The sequence below is a fragment of the Trichosurus vulpecula genome, chromosome 6, assembly GCF_011100635.1.
Source record: "Trichosurus vulpecula isolate mTriVul1 chromosome 6, mTriVul1.pri, whole genome shotgun sequence".
In the NCBI taxonomy this organism is placed as follows: domain Eukaryota; kingdom Metazoa; phylum Chordata; class Mammalia; order Diprotodontia; family Phalangeridae; genus Trichosurus; species Trichosurus vulpecula.
Window position 1 is genome coordinate 247,853,044 of NC_050578.1, and position 22,843 is coordinate 247,875,886.

The 22,843-nt window shown below is 46.9% G+C and overlaps 1 protein-coding gene across 1 annotated transcript in view; it reads left to right on the top strand.

Annotated features, from left to right (window-relative positions):
• The window catches only part of PRR5L (proline rich 5 like), a 92,783-nt gene that overhangs the window by 62,038 nt on the left and 7,902 nt on the right, over positions 1 to 22,843 (top strand). The window contains exons 5-8 of the mRNA XM_036764537.1: positions 1,799 to 1,856; positions 9,281 to 9,372; positions 17,597 to 17,737; positions 22,596 to 22,725. Coding sequence (XP_036620432.1) covers positions 1,799 to 1,856; positions 9,281 to 9,372; positions 17,597 to 17,737; positions 22,596 to 22,725 — 421 coding nt within the window. The remainder of the gene's footprint in view (positions 1 to 1,798; positions 1,857 to 9,280; positions 9,373 to 17,596; positions 17,738 to 22,595; positions 22,726 to 22,843) is intronic.

A 22,843-nucleotide genomic window follows, 5' to 3' on the forward strand; every position in this document is an offset into this window, starting at 1 on the left:
TCTCTTATGCAAGAGGGGCTAGTTTCCCATGTGGCCAGAGAGTTCTTCCTTCCTTTTTGCAATCCAGATCCAGTCCAGCAAACATTAAGTGCCTACTGTGTATGAAGTACTGTGTGGGACACTGAGAACACAGACAGGGTTTAGAGCTGGAAGGGACCTTAGAGATCATCAGATCCAGCCCCCCTTATCTTATAGCTGAAAGTCCAGGTCAAATAGGTGATTAGCCAAGCTTTCTCAGGTAGCAAGTAGCCGAGCCAGGATTCAAATCGCAGTCCTCAGGTTTTAAATCTGGGGTCCCTTTCACTGACACACTGCCATGATTGACTCTTCAAGGCCCTCTTCCTGGAAGACTGGCCCCTACTCTGTCCTGCTTGGACCCTTGACTTTACTCTTCCTGCCTGAGCAGCCCCACCCCCTGTGCATCCCCCCTCCCCCATTTACCCAGAATGATCTAGTGCGTGAGAGCCTCGGTTTGTTTCATCTATGCTGCTCCCCCCTGGACACCTGGAATAATTGGCGTATTCTGCCTGGGCCGCAGTTTCCCCTTTCTCCAAAGCAAGTGCAGAAGAGCTTTGGGAGTCATCCCAGCGTAGCCTTGAGGCAGAAAGAGAACCCGACTCATTGGCAGGAGACTGAGGTTCAAATCCTGACTGACAGTAGCTGTGTGACTTTGAGCAGGTCATCCGGCCTCCCTGGGCCTCAGGTTCATCATCCGGAAATTAAGGGCAATACAAATGTGTGTGTGTGTGTGTGTATAAGTGTATATGTGTATGCATACATACACACACATATAAATCCCTGGTTTCATCTGAAAATTGAGGACCATCCCTCTGTACATATCTATACATACATAAATATACATACATATGTATATATATATGTACACACACACACACATACATATACATCCCATATTGGGGACTCCTGTGCTAAGGAAGTCCCCCTTTGAGTACTATGTTGGTCCCCTTTATTCTTTGTGGGACCTGGAGTTTAGACAAAAGGCAGCTGAATGATACATAGATTATAAATGGATAGCTAGGTGGGGAGACAGGGAGATAGAAGGATAGATGGGGAGATGATGAATAGATAGATTGATAGATGAGTAGATAGGTTAGCTAGCTAGCTAGATAGATAGACAGACAGACAGACAGACAGGTAGGTAGGTAGGTAGGTAGGAATCCCTTTTGAATGGTTACTAAGTTCCAAACACTAGGAATATAAACAAAACAGTGTCTGTCCTCGAGGAGCTTATGGTCCAGTGGGACAAGACCACCCATAAAGAGGAACTCTAAGGGGAAAAGGGACAGATGTTATTTGGAGTTAGGCTGCAAAGTGGTGTGGGGGAAGGTCTTAGCCCTGCCTTTAGAAGGAAAAAGCTGACTTCTCAGAGCTGTGGATCCTAGGAAGTAGTATGTTCAATTTTTATTGCTATCATTAATTTTTATATCACCTTCTTTTCTGGAATATATCTGCCCTCCACAGCAAGTTGTCTTGGAACAGTGAATAAAAGAGCAGTTCAGTAAGACCACTTGCCAGAAGCGTCTGACAGTGTATGCAATATTCCGTACCTATAGTCCTCCACCTCTGCAAAGAAGAGAAGAAAATACATTTTCCAACTCTGTGTATCCTGTGTTGTTCCCTGCCCCCCCCCAGGAAGGGCTGAGTATTTCAGATGTGGGTGCCTGGGGAACACTCAGAGCCAAATGTCTGCCATTTAATTACATACCAAGGCCTTTGCTGGACTCATGGATACTCTCTGAAATAGCCAACGTTTCTGTTCTTTCTCGTCTCTTGGCAGAACCAGCTGCTTGCTAAAGGGCTCCTGTTTGTGGAAGAGAAGGTTCACCTGTGTGAAGGCGAGTAAGAGGGGCCCCCTGGAAGCGGGTGGATAGAGGCATCTGGGAGGCAGCCTGTAATGTCGGGACAGCTGGGACTCCTCTGTCCTCAGCTGTTCAGGATTCCTTCTGCCCCTGGGAATGGAGCTTTCGGGCACCAGCTGAGTCGCCCTGGGCTCTGCTGCTGCTTTGCCAGGGCCAAACAGAACTACGTGGGGCTTTATCGGGATTTTGTTGTTGTTTTAGAAGAAGCCTGGATGGTTTCTCTGGAAACAGTGTTTTGCTGGTTTCCATGATTTCTCCCCCTGGGCATCTATTGTTACTCTTTTTAAAAAATCTTATTTAATATTTTATTTTTTTCCCAATTACATATAAAGCAATTTTAACATTTTTTTTTCAAATTTTGAGTTCCAAATTCTCTTCCCTTCCCCCCCCATTGAGAAGGCAAGCAATTTGACATAGGTTATACATATGTGGTCATGCAAAACACATTTCCATGTGAGTCATTCTGTGAAAGAAAACACAGATAAAAAACCCCAAGAAAAATAAAGAAGAAGTACCTTTGATTTACATTCAGGCTTTCTCTGGAGCATCTTTCATTGTAAGTCCTACAGAATTGTCTTGGATCATTGTATTGCTGAGAATAGCTAAGTTATTCATTGTAGATCATCATACAATGTTGCTGTACAGTAGTGTACAGTGTTCTCCTGGTTCTGCTCATTTCACTTTGCATCAGTTCATGTGAATCTTTGTAGGTTTTTCTGAGAGCATCCAGCTCATCATTTCTTCAAGCACGATAGTATTCCCTCCCAGTCATACGCAACAGCTTGTTTGGCCATTGCGCACTTGATGGGCATCCCCTTAACACTTTGCCACCAGTAAGAAACTGCTATAAATACTTTTGTACCCATCAGCCCTTTTCCTTTTTTATTCTTTATCTCTTTGGGGTACAGACCTAGTAGTGGTATTGCTTGGTCAAAGGGTACGCATGGTTTTGTATCCCTGTGGGCGTAGCGCCAAATTGCTCTTCAGAGTGGTTGAATCACTGTGCAATTTTACCAATAGTACATTAGTGTTCTGATTTCCCATATCCCTTCCAACACTTGTCATTTTCCTTTTCTGTCATATTAGCCAATCTGATAGGTATGAGGTAGTAGTTCAGAGTTGTTTTAATTTGCATTTCCCTCATCAGTAGTGATATAGAGCATTTTTTGCACGTGGCTATAGAGAGTTTTGATTACTTTGTCTGAAAATTGCCTGTTCATATTCTTTGACCATTGATCAATTGAGGAATGGCTCTTATTTCTATAAATTTGACTCAGTTTTATATATGTTTGAGAAATGAAGTCTTTATCAGAGAAACTCACTGTAAAATTTTTTTTCACAGGAATCATTACCAACTATGTATTTCCCTCCTATTTTTACCCATTTATCTTACTCTCTTTTCTTTTACCCTGTTCATTCTCAAAAGTGTTTTGCCTCTTTTACCTCTCCCAAACTGCCCTCCCTTCTATCAGCTTCCCCACTCCCCTCTCTCAACCTGGTGCAGCAGACCTTTCCTGCTGACTTTCTAAGTTGTCTTGGGCCGGACAGTTGTTTCACTCTGCCTTTTTGGTGGGTTCTGCCACTCTAGAATTTGTTTAGAGCCGTTATTTAAAGGTATTTGGAGGAGCTTGGGGTGAGCTCGGGGAAATCCTTGCCTTCACTCCGCCATCCCGGCTTGGTCTCTGTTATTCTTTGATGTGACTAACCTGGATTCCAGATTGTAGGGTGGCAGTTCAGCTAGGCTGGCTGCCTTCCTCCAGATGAAAGGGATGTCTTTGGGGAGTGGTTTAGAGTTTGATCACAGGCCAGAAGAGCCCCATCTTCTTGGAGGCATCAGGGCGGGCCCTTAGAATAGATAGGCAGCTGCTTGTGGGGGGATAATTTGAAGGACCCGGGGGGGCATGGAAAGGAAGTAAAACATTTCTATAATTCCTACTATGTGCTAGGCGTTTTTACAAATATATCTCATTTTGTCCTTACAATAACCTTGCAAGGTAGGGCCAATTATCATCCCCATTTTACTAATGAGGAAACTGAGACAAATAGAAGTGAATCTGAGTCTGGGTTTGAACTCAACGTTCAGGGCTCTGTCCACTGAGCCACCCACCGCCTGCAGGCCCAGCCCAGCGTGTATCTCCCATAATCCCTGTCCTGGGAGATTTGGAATGGATACCGAGAAAAGCGGACCTGGGCATCTTTTCTCCCTGTTTAGAGAAGGAGGCCAGGGCATATCATTGGGACCCTTGGAGCTCTAGATTTACTGAGGGAGTCGGTGCTTTGTTAGAAAGGCACCACCATGCAGTGGGTAGTGCCTGGGACTTGGAGTCCATAGGACCCTGGGTTCAGATCCTGCCCGGTCACTCGTGGTCATCAGGATACTTTCACAGAGTCCCTCCACCTTTCTGGGCCCTGCTCCCTTTTCTGTAAAATCTCAGCAATGCCGGTCGCTGGCACTGACCTCACAGAGGGCTGGTGAGCTTCAGATGAAATCCTTATGCGCAGTGTCATGCAAAGGGCAGTCATTATCCTTAATCACTGCGGCTGCTGGGCGTTTGACCTCCTTGAACTTGTAAGATCTAGAAGGGACCTTAGAGATTCCCTGGTTAGTACAGCCCCCTCATTTTAGATCCCGGAGCAGAGGACAGAGCGCCGGACTTGGCATCGCAGAGACTCAGGTTTGAATCTTGCCTCAGACACATAATAAGCTTGGGGTCCTGAGCGAGCCTCTCTCTAAGCTTTCCTAGCCCCAGTTTTGTCATCTGTGATAATGACCGTCTTTTAGATAGTACCTACTGTGTGCCAGGCACGGTGCTGAACACCTACCTCAGGAGGTAGGGGCTGTTACTACCATTTTACGGGTGAGGAAAGTGAGGCAAGCAGAGGGTAAGCGACTTGCCCAAGGTCACACAGCTAGTAAGTGTCTGAAGCCAGATTTGAACTCAGGTCTCCCTGAGTCTAGGCCCAGTATCCTATCCACTGAGCTATCTAGCTTCCCCTGTACATTGTATACATGTTTGTATATATTTTATACGTATATGTGTATGGATAGAGATAGTTAGTCCTCCTCTCTCCCCATCAGCAGAATGTGAATTCCCTGAGGGCAAGGTGGTTCATGTGTCTTTGTGTCTCTTAACTCCTCCTGCAGTGCCTGGCATACATGAGGTACCTAATAAATGTTTGTTGATTGATTGGGTGACATAGGAAAGTCAGAATTAAAACACGGGCCTTCTGACCCTAGATCTTGTCTTCTTTCTGCTTATCATGCCTGCATTTGAAAAGAAAATAGTGAGTTGTTCCCCCATGGATTTGAGAGACACTCCCTCTTTTGATCTCGCCTCCTGTAATATCCATTGAAAAGTTCATAAGCTCGTTTTTCCAAATTCACCCTTTTTCCTGCATTACTTGGCCTCAAAGGCAAGCCCTAGAACACGTGGCTTTGTTAGCACCCGTGTTTTCCATCTTCTCCCTCTCTTCCCTCACTTTTATTTCCCACTAAATAAACAGCATCTTTGGGGAGAATCACTAAGGGCACCTCCAAAGCTGTGTTCAGTCGAGTTGGGTTTGCCATCTCTGGGTATCTAATCTGAACTGACCTAATTTCTTGGCCTCTCAAGAGCAAACGCAGATCACAATCAATTCCGTTATCTGGGTCAATAAATAACAATAGATACCCGCAGTCTTCCCCCTCTGCCTGTGGCAGACCGCTCTCAGCAAAGGTAAAGCCCCATTCTTGACTTGCATGTGGCATAGGCTGTATACCATGTGGGTCATGGATGAGTCAGGGTGAGTCTTCTGGGAGACAGGCCTGCCTGCCTGCCTGCCTGCCCTAGAGATATCTGAGGGGCTGGGGGTGGGGGCAGAGGAGAGGAAAGGCAGAAGATATTTGACATTTTTATACCCTCTGCTAGAAATCATGGTTTCCAGCTTCTCTGTCTGTCATTTTCTAACTGGTGCCTTAGTGATTCAGAAAACACACCAGGATTACACACAGTTAGCCTCTGCTAATGCCCACCAAGTATCTACTCTATGGGGGCTAAATGTGGGGTAAGTCAAGGGCGAGGTTCTTGGTTCCTCATCAGTCATTTCCAGAATGGTGCGATAATACCATTTATCTGGTACCCGCATAACCGGATGTTTCTGCAACATTGTACATTGTGGACCAATAGGATGAGTTAAGATAGATCCCGAACAACACATGGACTGTAGGATCGAGAGCCAGCGAGGTCCCTGAGCTGTCATCCACTCCAGCCTGAGGCAAGGTGAATTGATCCCCTTAAGCTCACACAGCTAGTAAACAGAACACAAAAGACAAACTAGATATTCTGACTAACCCCCCCACTGCCTGCTCTTTTTACAGCATCATACATCACATATTAAATTATAGTCAAACGAGTTTCAGGATTGCATGTTTTATTGTGTTACAAGGCTTTAAAAACTGATGGCCCATTTATGGTAACTCAAGGAATCACAATGTTTGATTAAGCAGGCAGCTTCATTCATCGACCCTCCTGAATAAAAGGGAGTTGGTTTTCTGCCAGGGACTTTGTGTTCAGCTCTGTATTAGCTAAGATATTTTGGGACAGTTGTGGGTGACTCTGGGCTTGGAGATGATCACTGTTGTGTCTCTCTCCAAGAATGATGGGTGGACCTTTGGGGAGTCCTCAGAGGAGACAGAACAAAAGCATCATCTTTGTTCATTCATCCGTTCTTGCTTATTACAGGCTGAAGATTTGGGGTAAACTCTGCGTCTCTCTGTGTTTTTGGAGTGAGTTTTATTGCTGATCATAAAGTAATTCGAACGAAAATGATTCCATGACAGTATTCTGAAACTTCTGGCTATAACAGCATCCTTAGGGTCCGTGTGGTAAACTGGACTTTCACCCTGTGGTAGTGCTCAAAGAGAAGACCTCAGTTCAAGTCCTGGTTCTGATATTTTCTATTTGAGTGGCCCTAGGCAAATCACTTTTAACTTTCCAAACTCTGGCTCATATATCTCTAAAATGGCAATAATATTCCTTGCACTGCCTACCTTATATGTTTTTTATTAAAAAAATGCTTTTTAAGCTTTAAAGCAACAACAAAAAGGCATTTTTAAGCTACTGTTATTTGCCAGGCACTGTGCTCTGTGCTGAAAGTACAAAGACAAAAGTGAAATGGTGCCTGCCCTCAGGGAGTTTACATTCTAATGAGGCAAGATGTAAATAACTGGGCACATACAAGATGAACGCACACACACGTGTGTATGTGTGTTGGAAGGTGATCTCAGAGGGAAGATCATCAGGAATTGCATCAGGAATGGTCTCCTCCCAAAGGTTGGATTTGAGCTGAGTCTCAAATGAAATCTGGGGGGTGGAGATGACGAGAGAGAGCATTCCGGGCACAGAAGACTGACAGGAAATGGAGTGTGGTGTCTGAGGAGCCCTGAGCAGGGCAGTCTGGCTGTATTGTGGAGTTCATGGAGGGGGATCAGAAAAAGCCATGTGCAGAAGTAAGATCTAGAGATGAGCTTTGAAGGAAATGAAAGGTTCTAAGAAGCAAAAGTGAGAAAGGCAGTGTGTTCTAGATGTGGGAGCAGCCAGAGTGAAGACATGGAGTGAGAAGATAGAATGTTGTGCATGAGAAACAATACAGCCAGTTTGACTGCGTTGCAGAGCAGATGAGGAAGGGGAAGAATGTGTCATGAGAATGGAAAGGTAGGTTGGGATCAGGTTTTAAAGGACTTTGAGTATCAGTCAGAGGAGGTCGTCTCCAGTCCTCGAACATGGCGCCGCAGCCATGCGTTGAGCAGGGAGGTGACCAGATCAGATCTACACATTAGAAATGATCATGCATCACTTTGGCAGCTGAGGGAAAGACGAACTGGAGATACAAGAAGGAGGAAGCAGAGACGCTGGTTATGGGGCTGTTACAATGGACTGGGTGGAAGATGATGAGAGGCCAAACTAGGCTGGTGGACCATGTAAATGTGAATTTTGCTGTTGTTTTTGTTGTGAATCAGAACTGACATTTCTCGTAATGAATCACTTTCAGTGTGGCCTTAAGGAAAAAAATTCCATCTTCCCCCAAATTATCTGTTCCAGTCAGTCCAGTACTCCTTAGTCATTCTCCCAAGTTGTAGGTCCCAAGGGTCACCTTGTTCATTCCATAGAAGGACAAGAATTCAGGACAATGACCCCAGCTCCCCCTGTCTTCGGAAACAAGTATCAGATCTAAGACAGTTTAAACGAAGGCCTGAGGAAATTAGATTAGGCACAAGGAAGCGTTTCTCATAGTGGAACATCCTTCCCTGATGGTCTTTAAATAATAGACAGATTCCCATTTTTTAATGATACCTTCGCATTCTCATAGGTTTCAATTTCTTTGAAGTGATGGACGTCCTGTACGGTATTGTCAGTGCCTGGGAGGGCAATTTGGAGTAAAGGAAAAAGCTTTGGCTTTTGGAGTAAAGAGAACTGGGCTAAAATCCCAGTCCTTCTGCTTCCCCACTGGGTGAATTACTCAACCTCTCCAGTCTCAAGTTCTGCATTATAAGGGGACTGGACTAGAGGACCTTTAAGGTCCTCGAAATCATTTTGCCCTATGAATGCATCTTTCTTTGTGCCCTTAAAAAATCTGACTCTTTAATCTGAACAGTTCCTTTCTGGTTCTGTCCATTATGCTGTGTTTCGGGGGCTGGCGTGCTTGCTGCTTATGTGGAACGTTCCATTTCCTGCCTCCACGTCTTTGCCCCAGCTGTGCCCCTTGACTGGAATGCGCCACCTCCACCTCTTAGAATCCCTAGGTTGCTTCATAGGTCAACTCAAGTGCCACCTTTTGGAGCATTGGGGATACAAAAGCACAAAATGAGATGGGCCTTGCCTTTGTCCTAAAGAAGCTTATGTTCTACCAGGGGGCAGGAGTGAGGGGGTGTAGAGAGAGAATGCTGTATACATACATACATACATACATACAGATAGATAGATACATGTAAATACATATATAGATATATATATATACATACATAGATACATATACAAATATAGATATATACAAATACACATATACACACACAAACATATACACAAGTAAGTATAGTTGAATAGATAGAAATACAGATGGACAGATGTGGAGATGGATGGACAGGCGGATGGTCCAACAGGTAGACAGACAGATGCATAGATGGATAAACTGGGCAAGCACTTAATAAGTGCTTACTGCATGTCAGGAATACAAAGTAAAGTCATTTCAAAAGTGCTAATAGCTGAGGGATCCCGGTGGGTCTCGCGTAGGAGGTGACCGTTGAGCTGTGTTCTAAAGAGAAAGGTGGGTATGTTTAGAAAGGAATTGGGAGAGGTGGGGCTTGCAGATGATGATTGACGGTTCTTTTCTTTACCTCTGCCATCCTGTCTTTCCACATCTAGGTGAAAATCGAATTGACCTTCTGGCCGAAGTGTGGGATCACTTCTTCACTGAGACCCTCCCAACCCTACAGGCGATATTTTACCCTGTTCAGGTCAGTCTCGTTAGATAAATTCAGTATACAGTAATTGTGACGCTTCTTTGCCTCCAGGTTGCGTGGTAGTGGTGGTAGCAGTAGTAGTAGTAACCAGAGCTAGAATACTAGGCAGCAGGGTAGCTAGAGCATTGGACTTGGAGCCAAAGAGACCTGAATTAGAAACCTCTCTTAACCAGTGACTAGTGTTCTGGCCTTGATCAAGGCACAGCTCAGTTTATTCCTCTGTAAAATGGGTGTAATAATGTTACCTACCTCCCAGGGTTCTTGTGAGGATCAGGTGAGATAACGGTAAAGCACTTTGCAAGTCTTAAAGTCTGAGATAAATGTGAGCCGCCATGATTATTATTATTTTTGTTATTAATTAGCTGGAGTCTGTGAGCTGCAAGCTAGTCGTGGGCCATCAGTTTGGGGTATTTTGTTATCTTTCTCGGATCTCTGTGGTGCTGTTTTCATTAAACAGCTCTGACTCAGAAGGGAATAGATGCATAGCTCTCTTTGACTGCACACATCTGTAGCATTTCTTTGACTACCCACATCTTTACAGTTGGATGCTGGGTGTTCTTCCTCCCTACCCTGTACCCTTCACCACAGGAACAAGTTTGCCTCTCCTTGTTTCGTATAAAGTGTAGGAGAGGATTTGATTCTGTTGCGTCTTTATTTTTAATCCTTGAACAGTTTCTTATTCCTCCCCAAACCCATGAGACAGACACAGTGTTTGCTGCCAGTCTTGGGCTTACCGATCTCAGGGTCCTTTTAGAATTAAGATACTTGCTGAGCCTTCTTTCGGCTTGATCTGAGGATAAATTTGCTCACATTTAGAGTGGTCCCAAAGTGGAAAGGGCCATTTCTGGAAGTAGTGAATTCCTCATCCCTGGAGCATTGGGAATACAAAAACATAAAACTAAATAGACCTTGCCTTTGTCCTTAAGAAGCTTATGTTCTACCAGGGAGCAGAAGTGAGGGGGTGGAGAGGAAGAATGCTGCATATATACACAAGTGAGTACAGATGGACAGATGGACAAGTGTGGAGAGGGATGGGTGGACATCATTTTCAGATGTCACATAAAAGATTCTTGTTGAGGCTTCAGTTGAATGGGTGGCTCTGACATCCCTTCTAACCATATCCCCAGCAGAGGAGATGGCTACCTGCATAGGCGGGATGATTTAAGAGCCACTTTTAGTGGGGGTTGGAGTGTGAGGCTAAGACGTGGGAATGGTGTAAAGGATTCGAAGGAGGACCACAGTGGGGCACCCTACCCTTGCACGTCTGGTGAAAGCCCAAAACATTCTTGGAACAGAGAAATGGGAGCACTGCCTGTATGGGGCATGGTAGAAAAAAAGCATTGGACCCCAATCCTGAGTTTGAGTCTTGCTACAGATATGTCTCAGCAAGTCTCTGTCTCTTCATCTATAAAATGGAAATGAGGATACCTGCACCTCTCTACTAAAGTCCTACCTTAATGCTTCTGCAGCACCCCTCCTTGCAGTACTCCCATAGCTTTCATTTGCTTTTGTGAGCTGGATCCCTAGAGAGTAGTGACCTCAGCTTCTAGAGGAATGACCCGTGGGTCTTCATTTCTAATACTATAGCTTATGAGCCCCCACCGGTGTACTTCCCATTAACAGTCATCAGATGCAATTAGCTCGATATTAGGAGAAACTCCCTAACCATTAGGGCTGTCCAAAAGTATAGTCAGCTGCCTTAGGAGGTAAAAGGCTCCCCTTCACTCAGGGTCAATTAAAAACCAGAAGCAGCAAGGCCAGTGGGACCCTAGACCAAGTTATTACTGAGAGTGGTTCAGAAACCTTAGGTCAGCTGGTCTCCTTGACCCCAATTTATCTGGAATTTGGGAGTTTTCTTTTGTCACCAGAAATGTTTTAGAGGGATTTCTTGTTCAACTCTTGGTTGGACTAGATGGTCACTGAGGCTCCTTCCAGCTCAGTCTCCGGTATGACTTTGGGGTCCATGATAGCTCTTCAGGTACCTGAGAAGGGGTGTTAGAGCCTACACAAAGCCTTTCTTGATTCTTCTCACCCTCCAAACATTGTCATTTATTCCTTCAATTTTATTTGTTCATTCTTGGTCTAAAAATATGATTTCATTGGCATAAAGAGTTCCTCGTATGGAATCTCCTTCCATGGGTACAGATCAGCAATTGGTCTGTAACATAGAGGGTTGCCTGCAACAATTTCCAATTTTTTTTCCTGCTGGAGATTTTTGTAATTCTGTCCAAATGAGGACCTCCCAGTTGTGGAAAGTCCTGCAAACCGTCTGACAATTATGGTCCTAGAGAGTTGCCTTGGGCACAGTTAAGTGACTTGCTCAGAGTCGCCCAGCTGGTACATGTCAAAGGCAGGACATCACCCTAGGTTTTCCCTGACTCCAAGTCTGGCCTCCTGTCCACTCTGCCTTGCTGTCTCTTATTACTTTGATCCCTTGAGTTACTTTGTGCTTATTTATTCATCAACCTATATTGATTCCCTACATCAAGTAGAATGGAAGCTCGTCGAAGGCCAGTTCTCCCATTTTTTGGTTTGGGAATCTCCAGTGCCTAGCCCTGAGGGGACACTTAATAAATGTGTATGGGAGTGACACGGAGACCATGCGTGAAAGTAGGGCTTCCTGTCTGCATCAGTGGAGGGACGTGTCCCTTACGTTCTTCTGTAAACTGAGGGGGGTTGGACGAGGTGACCCCTAGCACCCCTAACAGCTCTGACTCTGTTTCAAGGGGATGCTCTTTGAGCCTACCTCACAGGACTGCTTTCAAGGAGACTATTTTATCAATTCTAAAACACTATATCAGATGTGGGCTTTTACCATCATTATGTACCATCGATATAATGGAAAGCAGCCTGGCCCTGGAGTCCAGGAGCCCGAGTTCAAATCCCTCCTCTGACTGTTGCTGCCTGTGTAACCTTGTTTATTTAAGTTCTCCCTCTGTAATAACAGCTCATCATGGAATAGCTAGCATTTGTGTAGCGCTTTAAGGCTTATGAAGCACTCTACAGATATCCTATCTGATCCTCAAAACAACCCTGGGAGATAGTAGCATTGTTATCCTCTTTTTACAGATGAGAAAACTGAGGCAGACAGAGATTTAAACTTGGGTCTTCCTGACTCGAGGCCCAGCACCCTATCTACTGAGCCCCTATAATGAGAGTGTGAACTAGACGAGCTTTGAGGCTTTCTGCAACTCTAGAACCGTGATTCTGTGACTCTGGTGGTGAAGGCAGTGCCCTGGGAAAGAGCCTGTCTTTGGGATTGGATGATGTGGGTTTGAATCCCAGCTGGGTGGTTTACTACTGTGTGATAACAGGCAAGTCGCTTGGTTTCTCTGAGCCGGGTGGTTGCGGTGGTCGACACCCTGCTTGATGCAGAGCCCAGAGTGCCTGGGCTTGAAGTCTGCTTCACAGGTGCACACCACACCATCTCCGTGGCTTTGAGGAGTCCCCTCCGTTCTCTTGGGCCTCGCTTCCTCCTCAGTGACATGAGGGGCTGGATGACCAGAGCTCTGAGGTTCCTTCCAACTCTCAGTCTGCAATCCTCATCATTGTAATCTCATGTGTGTTTAATGAAACCATTTGCTCTTTGCTTTTTATCTTTCCTCATGCCTTACCAGAAGATACTGGAGTGTCCTTTGGGTAAGAGACACATTTTGTGTTTGTGTTTTTTTTTAATTAGAAAGGAGCTTAAGACCCCAGAGGGATTTGATGATTTGATGACTCTTACGGCGTTTTTTGGAAAGCTGTTCCTAGCTTAGGACGGGAGTCCTTCCCATGGCTAGGTGCCCGTCAGAAGGGCTGTAATAATCCTCCAAAGAACGAATGATTAACTAGTTTAGAGGTCATATTGCATGAGCTGGGTACTCCCGCCCTACTATAAAATGATCCCAAAGCAAAACCCGAGACCAGAGTTTTCTTGCAGAAAAGGGGTCAAAGTTAAAGCCTTCTTGCCTTCAGAGAATTATGGGGGATAGGGGAGGGGATAGGGGAGAGTTGGTCCTTACGGCCAAACCTTCTGCAACAGCGGCATTCATGGTGTGGGATACTGGATATAATTGTGCCCTTCTGGTTCAACCTTTATTTAAACACTGGAGACACGGGGCACAATTTTTATATCCTCCTCTGTTTTTTTTATAAATCTTAACTCTTCAAAAAAATCATTAATGTAATATTTAACATGGTCCCCGGAAGCCCTAAAGGCAACACTTTAACCTTTTTGTAGGCCAAAGACTGTAACTGTTCATGCCCATCCCAAGACACATGATGAAAACCAGATAGTTCCAGGAACCCAGCAGCAGGAAATAACAGGAACCAGCCAGATCCCCCAGGATGCCAGAAGTAATGTGGCATGGTGGGGCCTTGTAAATGAGGAATACCTGGGCTCAGGTTGTCCCTCAACATAGCCTGGCAGTGTGACTATGAGTGGATCACTTGAGCTCTCAAAGAACTTTGGTTCTGAGGTCAGAAGACCTGAGTTCAAATCCTTTTGCGTGCTGCTCGTGAGACCTTGAACAAATCGCTCAGCCCCCCGGGCCTCACCCTCCTCTCTTGTAAAATGAGTGGGTCGGATTTGATAGCTTCTGAGGTGCCCTCCAGATTCCCTTCAGTAATCCTGGGATCCAGGCAAGCCTCCAGGACTGTATTACAGATAACTCGCTGATCTTAATCCAAGGAGGAAGTTTTCACGCTGATGAAATCACAGGTCTCGACCCCACCAAAATCTTCCAGAAACTACAGTGAGATTCTCTGGTTAATAAGAAGGCAACCCAGAAGATAACATTGTATTAAATCAGCATTTCACGTGCACTTATAGACAGGCCAGTTCCCAGCATGTGATTAAGCATCTGCTCTATCAGACGTTGTACGAGAATTTGGTGTAGTGAGAAGTCAACCTAAGTCAACCAGCGTTTAAGTGCTGATCGTGTTTTAGAAACTGGGCTAAACTGTGAATACAAATGCAAGAAAAGAACACCAGGAGGTCAGAGACCTGGGTTCCAGTCCTAGCTTGGCTCCAAACCCTCGGCACCATCTTGGACGAGTCCTTTCATTCTCTGGGTTTCCGTTGGGTAGCCTAGGAAAGCACACTAGCTCTTAAGACAGAGGATCTGGGTTCAGATGCCACCTTTGTCATTTACTTGGTGACCTTAGTCTCATAACTTCTCCTGGCCTCAGTTTCCTTAGCCACAGCACAAGGGGGTAGCCTCTAAAATTCCTCCTGGCTCTCAGTGCGTGATGCCAGGACTCTGTGCCAGTCCTTTGGAGTTCTAACAAGGTATGAAATATGTCACTTTACAACAGTTGCTTCTGTGAAAGGATCCCCAAAGGAAGAACTGGATTGGGGTTCTAGCATGGAATTCTGGTGACATTCAGAATTCCTCTGCGTTTGCAGTGATTTGCACATCAGCAGGCACAGGGGATCCAAGAACTGTGCTCTCTTGCCTTCCTTTCTTCTTTACCCACCATTATTTTTGCTGAGAGCCCTATAGAGTCCGACACCATCTCCACCTCCTTCCTCTTCTCCCATTTGCTTAGGCCTCATGCACATTGAAGTTGGCCCTGAGATATCTTGGATTTGCAATTTCCCAGGGCTAATGTCCACTGTGCCACATTACTTGTGTGTCTTTAGGCAAGTCTCACTCTCTGGGCCTCAGTTTCTTCATCTGTAACATGAAGGGTTTGTACCAGATCATCTCCAAGTGCACTTCCAGGTCTCAAAGTCAATTATGATGTTTGGGAAGTTCTTTGTGATGGTGAAAACTACATCAAAATATACAAATGTATTTCTGTGAGTTATAATCATTGTAATTATCCATAATTACCTAAGTGTGATTATGAATTATGATACCAGTGTATGCCTTCCCCTGGCATCTACACAGATACCGCCCCCCTCCCTTCCCACCTTATCTGCTGCACACAAAGCGCTGCTCTGCATGGTAAGAATTCCTGGGGTTTTATGATAACATCTGATCTCCCCAGGAGAGGTTTAGGGCGAGGCAGCGTATAGATTACTTTCCTCAGAACCAAGTGAAAAATGAAACAATGGAAAGCTTTTTCCTCCTTTTAAAATCTCTGATGCCATCAGGCTGGGGCCTCATGCAGAGAGACCCCTGCACTGGCCGTGCTCTGGTTGGGCAGGGATTCCATACAAGCGGACCTTGTCTTTGCCACTGTTCTGCCCCCCAAGTCTTAAGTTGGTTCTGAGCTGTGGGCAGACAAGAGCTACCCTGTCTTAACATGGAAGTGGGTAGGTGTCCATCAAGCATCTACTGTGTTCTGAGCTTCGTGACTGGCGCATATCAGGAGTATTAGGGTCTTGCCCTCCGGATGCTTCCAATCCAGGGTCACTTGGCAGAGGCATTAGACTGATTCCTGGGAGCAGGGGAGAGAGGTTGGACTGCTCGACTTCCTCCATATGCTTCTCCTTCCTCTATGCCTTTGCACAGTCAGTTAAGTCTCTCATAGCTAAAATGTTCTCCCACCTCACCTTGGAACCCCCAGCTCTCATTAAAGCTTGGTTCAGTTGCTGCCTCCTATAACAGGCTTTTGCTGATTCCCCAAGTTGTTAGGGCCACCATCCTCCTTGTATTTAGTTCGCATTTACTTCTCCTCTCTCCCCAACCCCCACAAGATCATTGAGGGCATGGCACTTTTGCCGTATCCTCAGCAAGGGCAGCTAGGTGGCACAGTGCATGGAGCAGCAGGCCTGGAGTCAGGAAGACTCCTCTGTGACCCTGGGCAAATCACTTAACCCTGTTTGCCTCAGTTTCCATATCTGTAAAATGAGCTGGAGAAGGAAATGGCAAACCACTCCAGTATCTCCGCCAAGAAAACCCCAAATGGGGCCATGAAGAGTTGGACACAGCTCAACAGTTACAACAGTCCTCAGCACCCAACCTAGACAGGCACAGAGCAGACCTTTAGCAAAGGCTTGTTGAGTTGAGATGAAATTACAAGGCAGCACAGTTAGACTTCCCAACAATGAGAGCCCTCCCAGGGGGATTGGGTGCCTGGGAAGCAGTGAGTCCCCCTTGTTTGGAGGTCTTCATGCAGAGACCCGTCAGGGATGGCATAGAGGTTATGGCCTGGACTCTGGTGCCCCCAAACCTTCCACCTCTGGGATTCCATGAGTCTCTAAAGCACAGCGTTGACTGCGATCAGAAGCAGGCCGATAGGGAGGGCGGGTCTGGAGATGGGCTGGGTGAGCTTCAGCAACAGAACCTCTTCCTCGTTTTTCCCCAACTCAGTGACTGTGCCACCCCTCCCCCATGGGTGAGGCCGCTCAGACATCCTCCAGATCCCTTTTGGCCTGAGTCACAGCTTCCTTTCTGTAATAGCCTGATGTCCAGGATCTTCTTGGGGAAACCCTGCTTCTGTGTCATGAAGGGAAGGTGACCCAGAGCCTTCTCCAGGGGAAGAGAGCCTAGGGAGCAGAACTTCTGTCCCTTAGCATTGACCTTTTCCCCTAGTTTTTCTCAGGGTCACAGATTTAGGGCTGGAAGGGACCAGGAGGTCCTGAAATCATGGAGACGCCGAAGGATCTTCCAGGCTGTCTCTCTAGGCCACCCCCCCCCATCATTTTAAGTGAAACGAAGGCTCACAGAGATGAAAAAACTTGCTGAGTTACCGTGGGAACCAGAGGCAGTGAAGAGACTGGAATGTGGGGCCTCTGACTCTCAGCCCAACACTCTTTCCACTGTGACTCCCAGCTCTTCCTCTTTGTTCAGTTTGGGGTGGCCTTCCCTTCTCTTCTCCCACCTGTCTGTCTCCTGCCTGGCCTCCTCGATGCCAGCTGCTTGCCCCATACTTTTCTTCATTACATCAAGTCTGCTTCCAGTGTCTAAGTCTTATTTCTTTAAAAGAGTGAGTTCCGTGAGGGGAGACACCCTACTTGATTCTTTGGAGTCCTCCACAGCACTTCTGCAAGGAAAGGGCAGCTAACTTGTCCTAACATGGCCTTCTGGAATGGATTGGAGCATATTGGAAAGGAGTAGGAGGAATGGGGGAGATTGGATGAGAATGGAGGGGAGTGGGTTGTCACAGAATAGAGCAGGAAGGAGGAGAACAGAGGGGAGGCACATGGGGTCCAGTGGGGGGGTTGGATTGGACTGGTCGGGGATGGAGTACAGGACAGCTGCACGTTGGCTCTGGAAGGTTTCCTGTTTGGGTAAAGGTTTACTTTACCTTCTTGCCTTTCTCTCTGGTCCCCTCTCTTCTCCAGGGGCAGGAGCTAACTATCCGCCAAATGGCCCTGCTGGGCTTTCGGGATCTTGTTCTCCTAAAAGTGAAGCTGGAGGAGATGCTCCCCATGGGGCCGACCAAGGTTCCGTCATCCATCGTCCAGATGCTGCTCATTCTCCAGGTGAGGCTGTATGTGCCATCTGGGCCCGGCGCATCAGGGGCTGGGGAAGGAGGCAGGGCAGCCTCCCTGGACCACTTGTTAGCTCAGAAGTCGCTTTGACCTCTTCACATTCTCATTCACATCTGAGTTGGGCTAGGAGGCCTTGGAGATACTTTCCAGCTCAGGAATTCTGGGATTCTGCGTTTGCTATCATTGTTGAGCGTGGGGTCAGGCACCTGGACATGATCGGTGTTGTTTTTGTGCTGTTTTTAAGTACCAGTCTGTTATTCCACCCAATTAAGCACTTTCTCATAGTCCAGTAAATGTTTATCAAGCACCTACTATGTGCAGAGAGCACTGTGTAGTGCTGAAAGAAATAAACAATATGGATAAGACAATCCTTGCCTCAGTGAGTTTGTAACTTGTGTATTGGATTCAGAAGTAAAGTAGAAAAGGTCATAGGTCCAAGATTCCCAGGTCTCAGGCTGGGAGGGACCTTGGAGCCACTAAATCCAGCCCCCTCATTTTACAGAAGAGGAAATTGAGGCAGACGAGATGAAGTCTGGGTCACACTGCTTACTATGTGTCTGAGGCATTATTTGAACCCAAGTCTCTGAGCACCTTCACCTCTGTGCTGTGGGTCTTTCTTGTACCCTCCAGGAGTAAACCAGGAGGACTGGGGGCTTCTTTACTCCCCGTTGCATTTAAAGACAGGGACAAGAGGTCATTCCTTGTCTCCTTGGAAGGAGATTGAATCATGATAGAACAAGAAGGTGGCTCTGTATTTGCCAGGGTTGGATGGGCTCCCCAAGGTACACTTGCTCACTGGGCACATCCCAGAGACATTGGTGCCCTTGGTCCCTCTCACTGCTGTGCCTCCTCCCGCCTCTCCTGCCAAGAAAGCAAGTCCCCCTTGCTTTCCCCATTGCTTCAAAAATGGCTGGTGGTCTCCTGAGGCAGTCTAGACTTGGTTGTCAGGGCCTTTACAATCCCTTTTCCGAGGGAGTTGGGGAGGGGGTGCCCACATTTCCTGGATCATTAGCCCAAAGTGTGGTCCTGTTCCCAGCTGGCTCAGTCATCCTCTGAAAAGCTGTGTGGAAAGTGTTGGCTTTGGGGAGCCAGTGGACCTGGGTTCAAATCCCAGCTTTTTCGCTTACTATCTTTGTGACCCTGGGCAAGTTCTTTAAACACACACACACACACACACACACACACACACACACACACACACACACAAACGTTGTAGTTGGAAAGGACCTCAGAGACCATCTAGTTCTGTATCTAAATGACAGAGTCCTCCAGCCTTGGTTGGAAGACCCCTGGCCAAGGGGAGCCCTCTGTCATTTAGGGATTGCTTCTGCAGCCAAGCCTAACCCCACTCCTTTCTCCCTCTCGCCTGCTGCTCATAGTTCAGCCCTGTAATGCCAGGCAGAACAAGGCTAACCTCCTTTACACGTCAGCCCTTCAGATACTGACTGTCACCACCTCCTTTAAACATACTCGTGGGGCTTCATCTTGAGGCCCTCCCCGATCCTGGTCTCCCTCCAGGTTATCAATGGCCTTCCTAAAAGGGAGTCCTTGGCTGACAGTACTCCAAATGGAGCCAAATGTGGGGGCTGCCTAGAGTGGGGCATCTCCTTGTCCTGGGTCCGAGGGCCCACCAGTGGAGCCTGAGCTTCTTCCTTAGGCAGTTACAAGGTGCAGTGGGGAGAGTGTTGGACTTGGAGACAGGAAGGCCTGAGTGCATTTTTGTGGTCGCGCATTTCTTTCAGTGAAGTCCAACTCTTCAAGACCCCATTTAGGGTTTTCTTGGCAAAGACACTAGAGTGGTTTGCCATTTCCTTCTCCAGCTCATTTTACAGATAAGGAAACAGAGGCAAACAGTGTAAAGTGACTCACCTAGGGTCATACAGCTAGTCAGTGTCCGAGGCCAGATTTGAATTCAGGTCTTCCTGATGCCGGACCTGGCAGTCTTTCCACTGATGCCCCTCATTCCTTCAATATACCTTTTTAAAGTACCTACTGTGTGCCAAACACTGTGCTTACTTAGCTGTGTCACCCTGGGCAAGTGAATGAAACTCTTTCAGCCTCCATTTCTTCTGTAAAATCCAACAGATCTTTATTAAACTCCTACTACATACCCCAAACTGCGATACACTCTGGAGATGCCATTAATAGAAAGAAAGACACTCCCTGCCCTCAAGGATTTCACAGTCCAGTGGGGGTGATAATAGCACCTACTTCCCAGGGTTGTAGGCAGCATGTTGAATGTGCTTTGTAAGCCTTGAAGTGCTACATAAATGCTAATTATTGTTATTAATATTCCTAATAGCTAATATTTATATAGCATGTACTCTGTGCCAGGCTCGGTGCCAAGTGCTTTACAGTGTATTGCCATCATCGCCATCACCCTGTCCTCCCACTGAGCTCACAGCCCCTACTAGCTCCCTTTCAGAAAAGCCCTTCCTCCTGTTCTGTCCTGCCAGCTCCAAAGTCTCCCTCTCTCAGCCTTCCAGCCTTGCTCTGACCAGGAAGGGACTGAATGTGACCAGCGGCCTGTTCCTAGCACTCAGGGACGGAGGGACACACTCTGAGGTGTTTCCAAGAAGAGAAGCTGCTGGAGGGTTGGGGAGGACCCCACCCAGGGAGGCCTCAGGGCAGGGGCAGCCCCCTCCAGGGCTGGCCTTCACTTTCCCAGCCTCAGCTCTGGCTTCCCTCTCTGGTCTCCCCTTTCTGATTGTTAGTTCTTTCTCTTCTGTAGGGTGGGGGTGAGGGCAGCAGCTGCTGAGGATGGGGAAAAGCCACTTTAGAAATAACAAAGGCAGTAAAAGTGACTGAAAGCGATTCCTGGGCCCGAAAAACAGCAAGGGTGGTTTTGTGGTTGAAAGTGCTCTCCTGGGTGGCACCTGATGACAGGAGGCCTCTCTCCTCCCCCACCCAATGGGTCCCTTGGGAGGGTGACTCAAGGAGTGACAGAAACAGGCCTCAACTGAGTACAAGGGAGCCCCCCCCAACAGTGTCCCTAACGTGGGGTCATCCAGCTTGTGTTTGAAGACCTCTGGGACAGGAAACTCCTACATTCCAAGAATGTTCTTCTTAAGGGGAGCCCTGATGGTTAGCAGACATTTCCCTCTATGAAGGCTGAATTGGCCTTTTTGCGGCCTATGCCCAGAGCTTTTAGTTATGGTCCCTGGGGCCAGAGAGAAGCCTATCCCTCATTCAAGCCGTGGAGCTTCATATACTTGGATGTCAATCAACAAATGTCTATAAAGTGTTTACGATGTGTCAGGCACCGTGTAGGGTGCTGGTAAGGAAGAAAAGCGAAATGGTCCCTGCCCTAAGGGAGCTTACATTCTATCAGAGGAAACCACACGTTATGTATTTAAGTATATTCAAATAGACGGGAGAGGAGGGGATGGGATGGGAAAAGGATGTAGAAAGTGACCCTGGCGTTGAGCCTGCTGGTTTCCTGCTGGCTGGCTTCCCTGGGGCTGCCCAGCACAAAATCCTGGACTTGGTGTTAGGAAAGACCTCAGATTGGCATCTAGGCTCTGCTACTTACTATCTGTGTGACCCCAGGCAGTTCACTTAACCACTGAGCCTCAGTCTATCTGTAAAATGGGGATTATAATACCTGCCCTTCCTATCTCACAGGGACAGGAGGAAAGTGTGATGGAAACCTTGATCATTATATAAACATGAGCATTAAAGTGACCGCAGGGTTCTAGTGAGGTCCCAAATGAGATACAGGATATAAAGTGATTTCTGAACTTTAAAGGGCTATCACTTATTAATGTTATTATTATTAATATTAACATAGGATTGTAGGTTTAGCATTAGATGGGAACTTAGAGATCTCCTAGTTCATCAACCTCAGAGTTACAGAGAGGGAGACTGAGGCACAGAGACTTGCCCAAGGTCATATCTTTAGCAGTGTCACCATCTTGGGGTGAGTACTTATGTTTCTGAAACTTTTTCCCACTACCCCGTAATTTCCCTTTCATCTTTCTTCTCTCTCTCCCCCTTTTTTTCCTTGCTCTCTTCTTCCCTCATTGGCCTTGCCACGAACTCTCTGTCACTACTGTTATCTGGTAGCTGCTTTACCCTGATAGGTTGTGTTCCCTGTCTTGAACTTAGTTCCTCACCTGTAAAATGAAGGGGTTAAACCCGTTGGCCTTTAGGTCCCTTCAGTCCCGTTATTGTCTTCATATGTGTCTCGTACATATGCAAATACACACATGCTATTATGTTCCTCGTGGCTCCCCGTTAAGAGTATAAGCTTTTGTGTATATACCAGATCTCAGCATGTTGCCCTGCATACACTCGGTGATTACTAAGTGCCTGTTCATTGATTGATTGGAGGGGCAGCATGACGTAGTAAACAGTGTGGATGCTCAGCTTGGAGTGGAGAGAACCTGGGATCAGATCCCCCTTTAGTGTTGACTGTGTGACTGTGGAGGAACGAGCCACTCACCGCCTGTTCCTTGTCATCTGTAACATGGGGACCATACCACCTGTCTCCAGTGGCTTGTTTCAAGGCTCAGCTGAGGGATTGTGTGTAAAGCCCTTTGCCAGCTTTCAGAGCATTCTAGAAATGCCTGGTGGCAATAGCAGTAATGCTGGGGGTTGTTGGGGGGCGGTTGAGGTGCTCGTATCCCCATTACTTCCCATGGTGCTTTACACAGAGTAGATGCTTTAAAATGCCTGTTGACTTGAATTAAAGTCAAAGGAAGCTGGCAGGAGGATTAGGTTTCTGTTGAGAAGGAGTTGCTTTCCCCCTCCCCCAGTCTCATTGTCCACCTCCGTACAAACGTGGCTGCCTGCGGCCACCTGGCTGAGCTCTTGTTGACCTTTGTTTGCTTTGGGTGTTGCTTTCCAGAGTGTCCATGAGCCCACAGGCCCCAGTGAGCGCTACCTGCAGCTGGAGGAGTTGGTGAAACGGGTTGTGTCTCCCTTCCTTGGCACCGGCAGCGGGGACCGAGTCTTCTCAAGTGCTGCTTGTGCACTGGGTAAGGGGTGCAGCTTCTTCCTTAGCTGCCAGGACCTTGGGCCGCCCTCCTTGGTGTACGTGTGGGGTGATACTGTTGAGGTGGGTGCTGGGTGGTGGCGCTTGGAATGGCCCAGAGG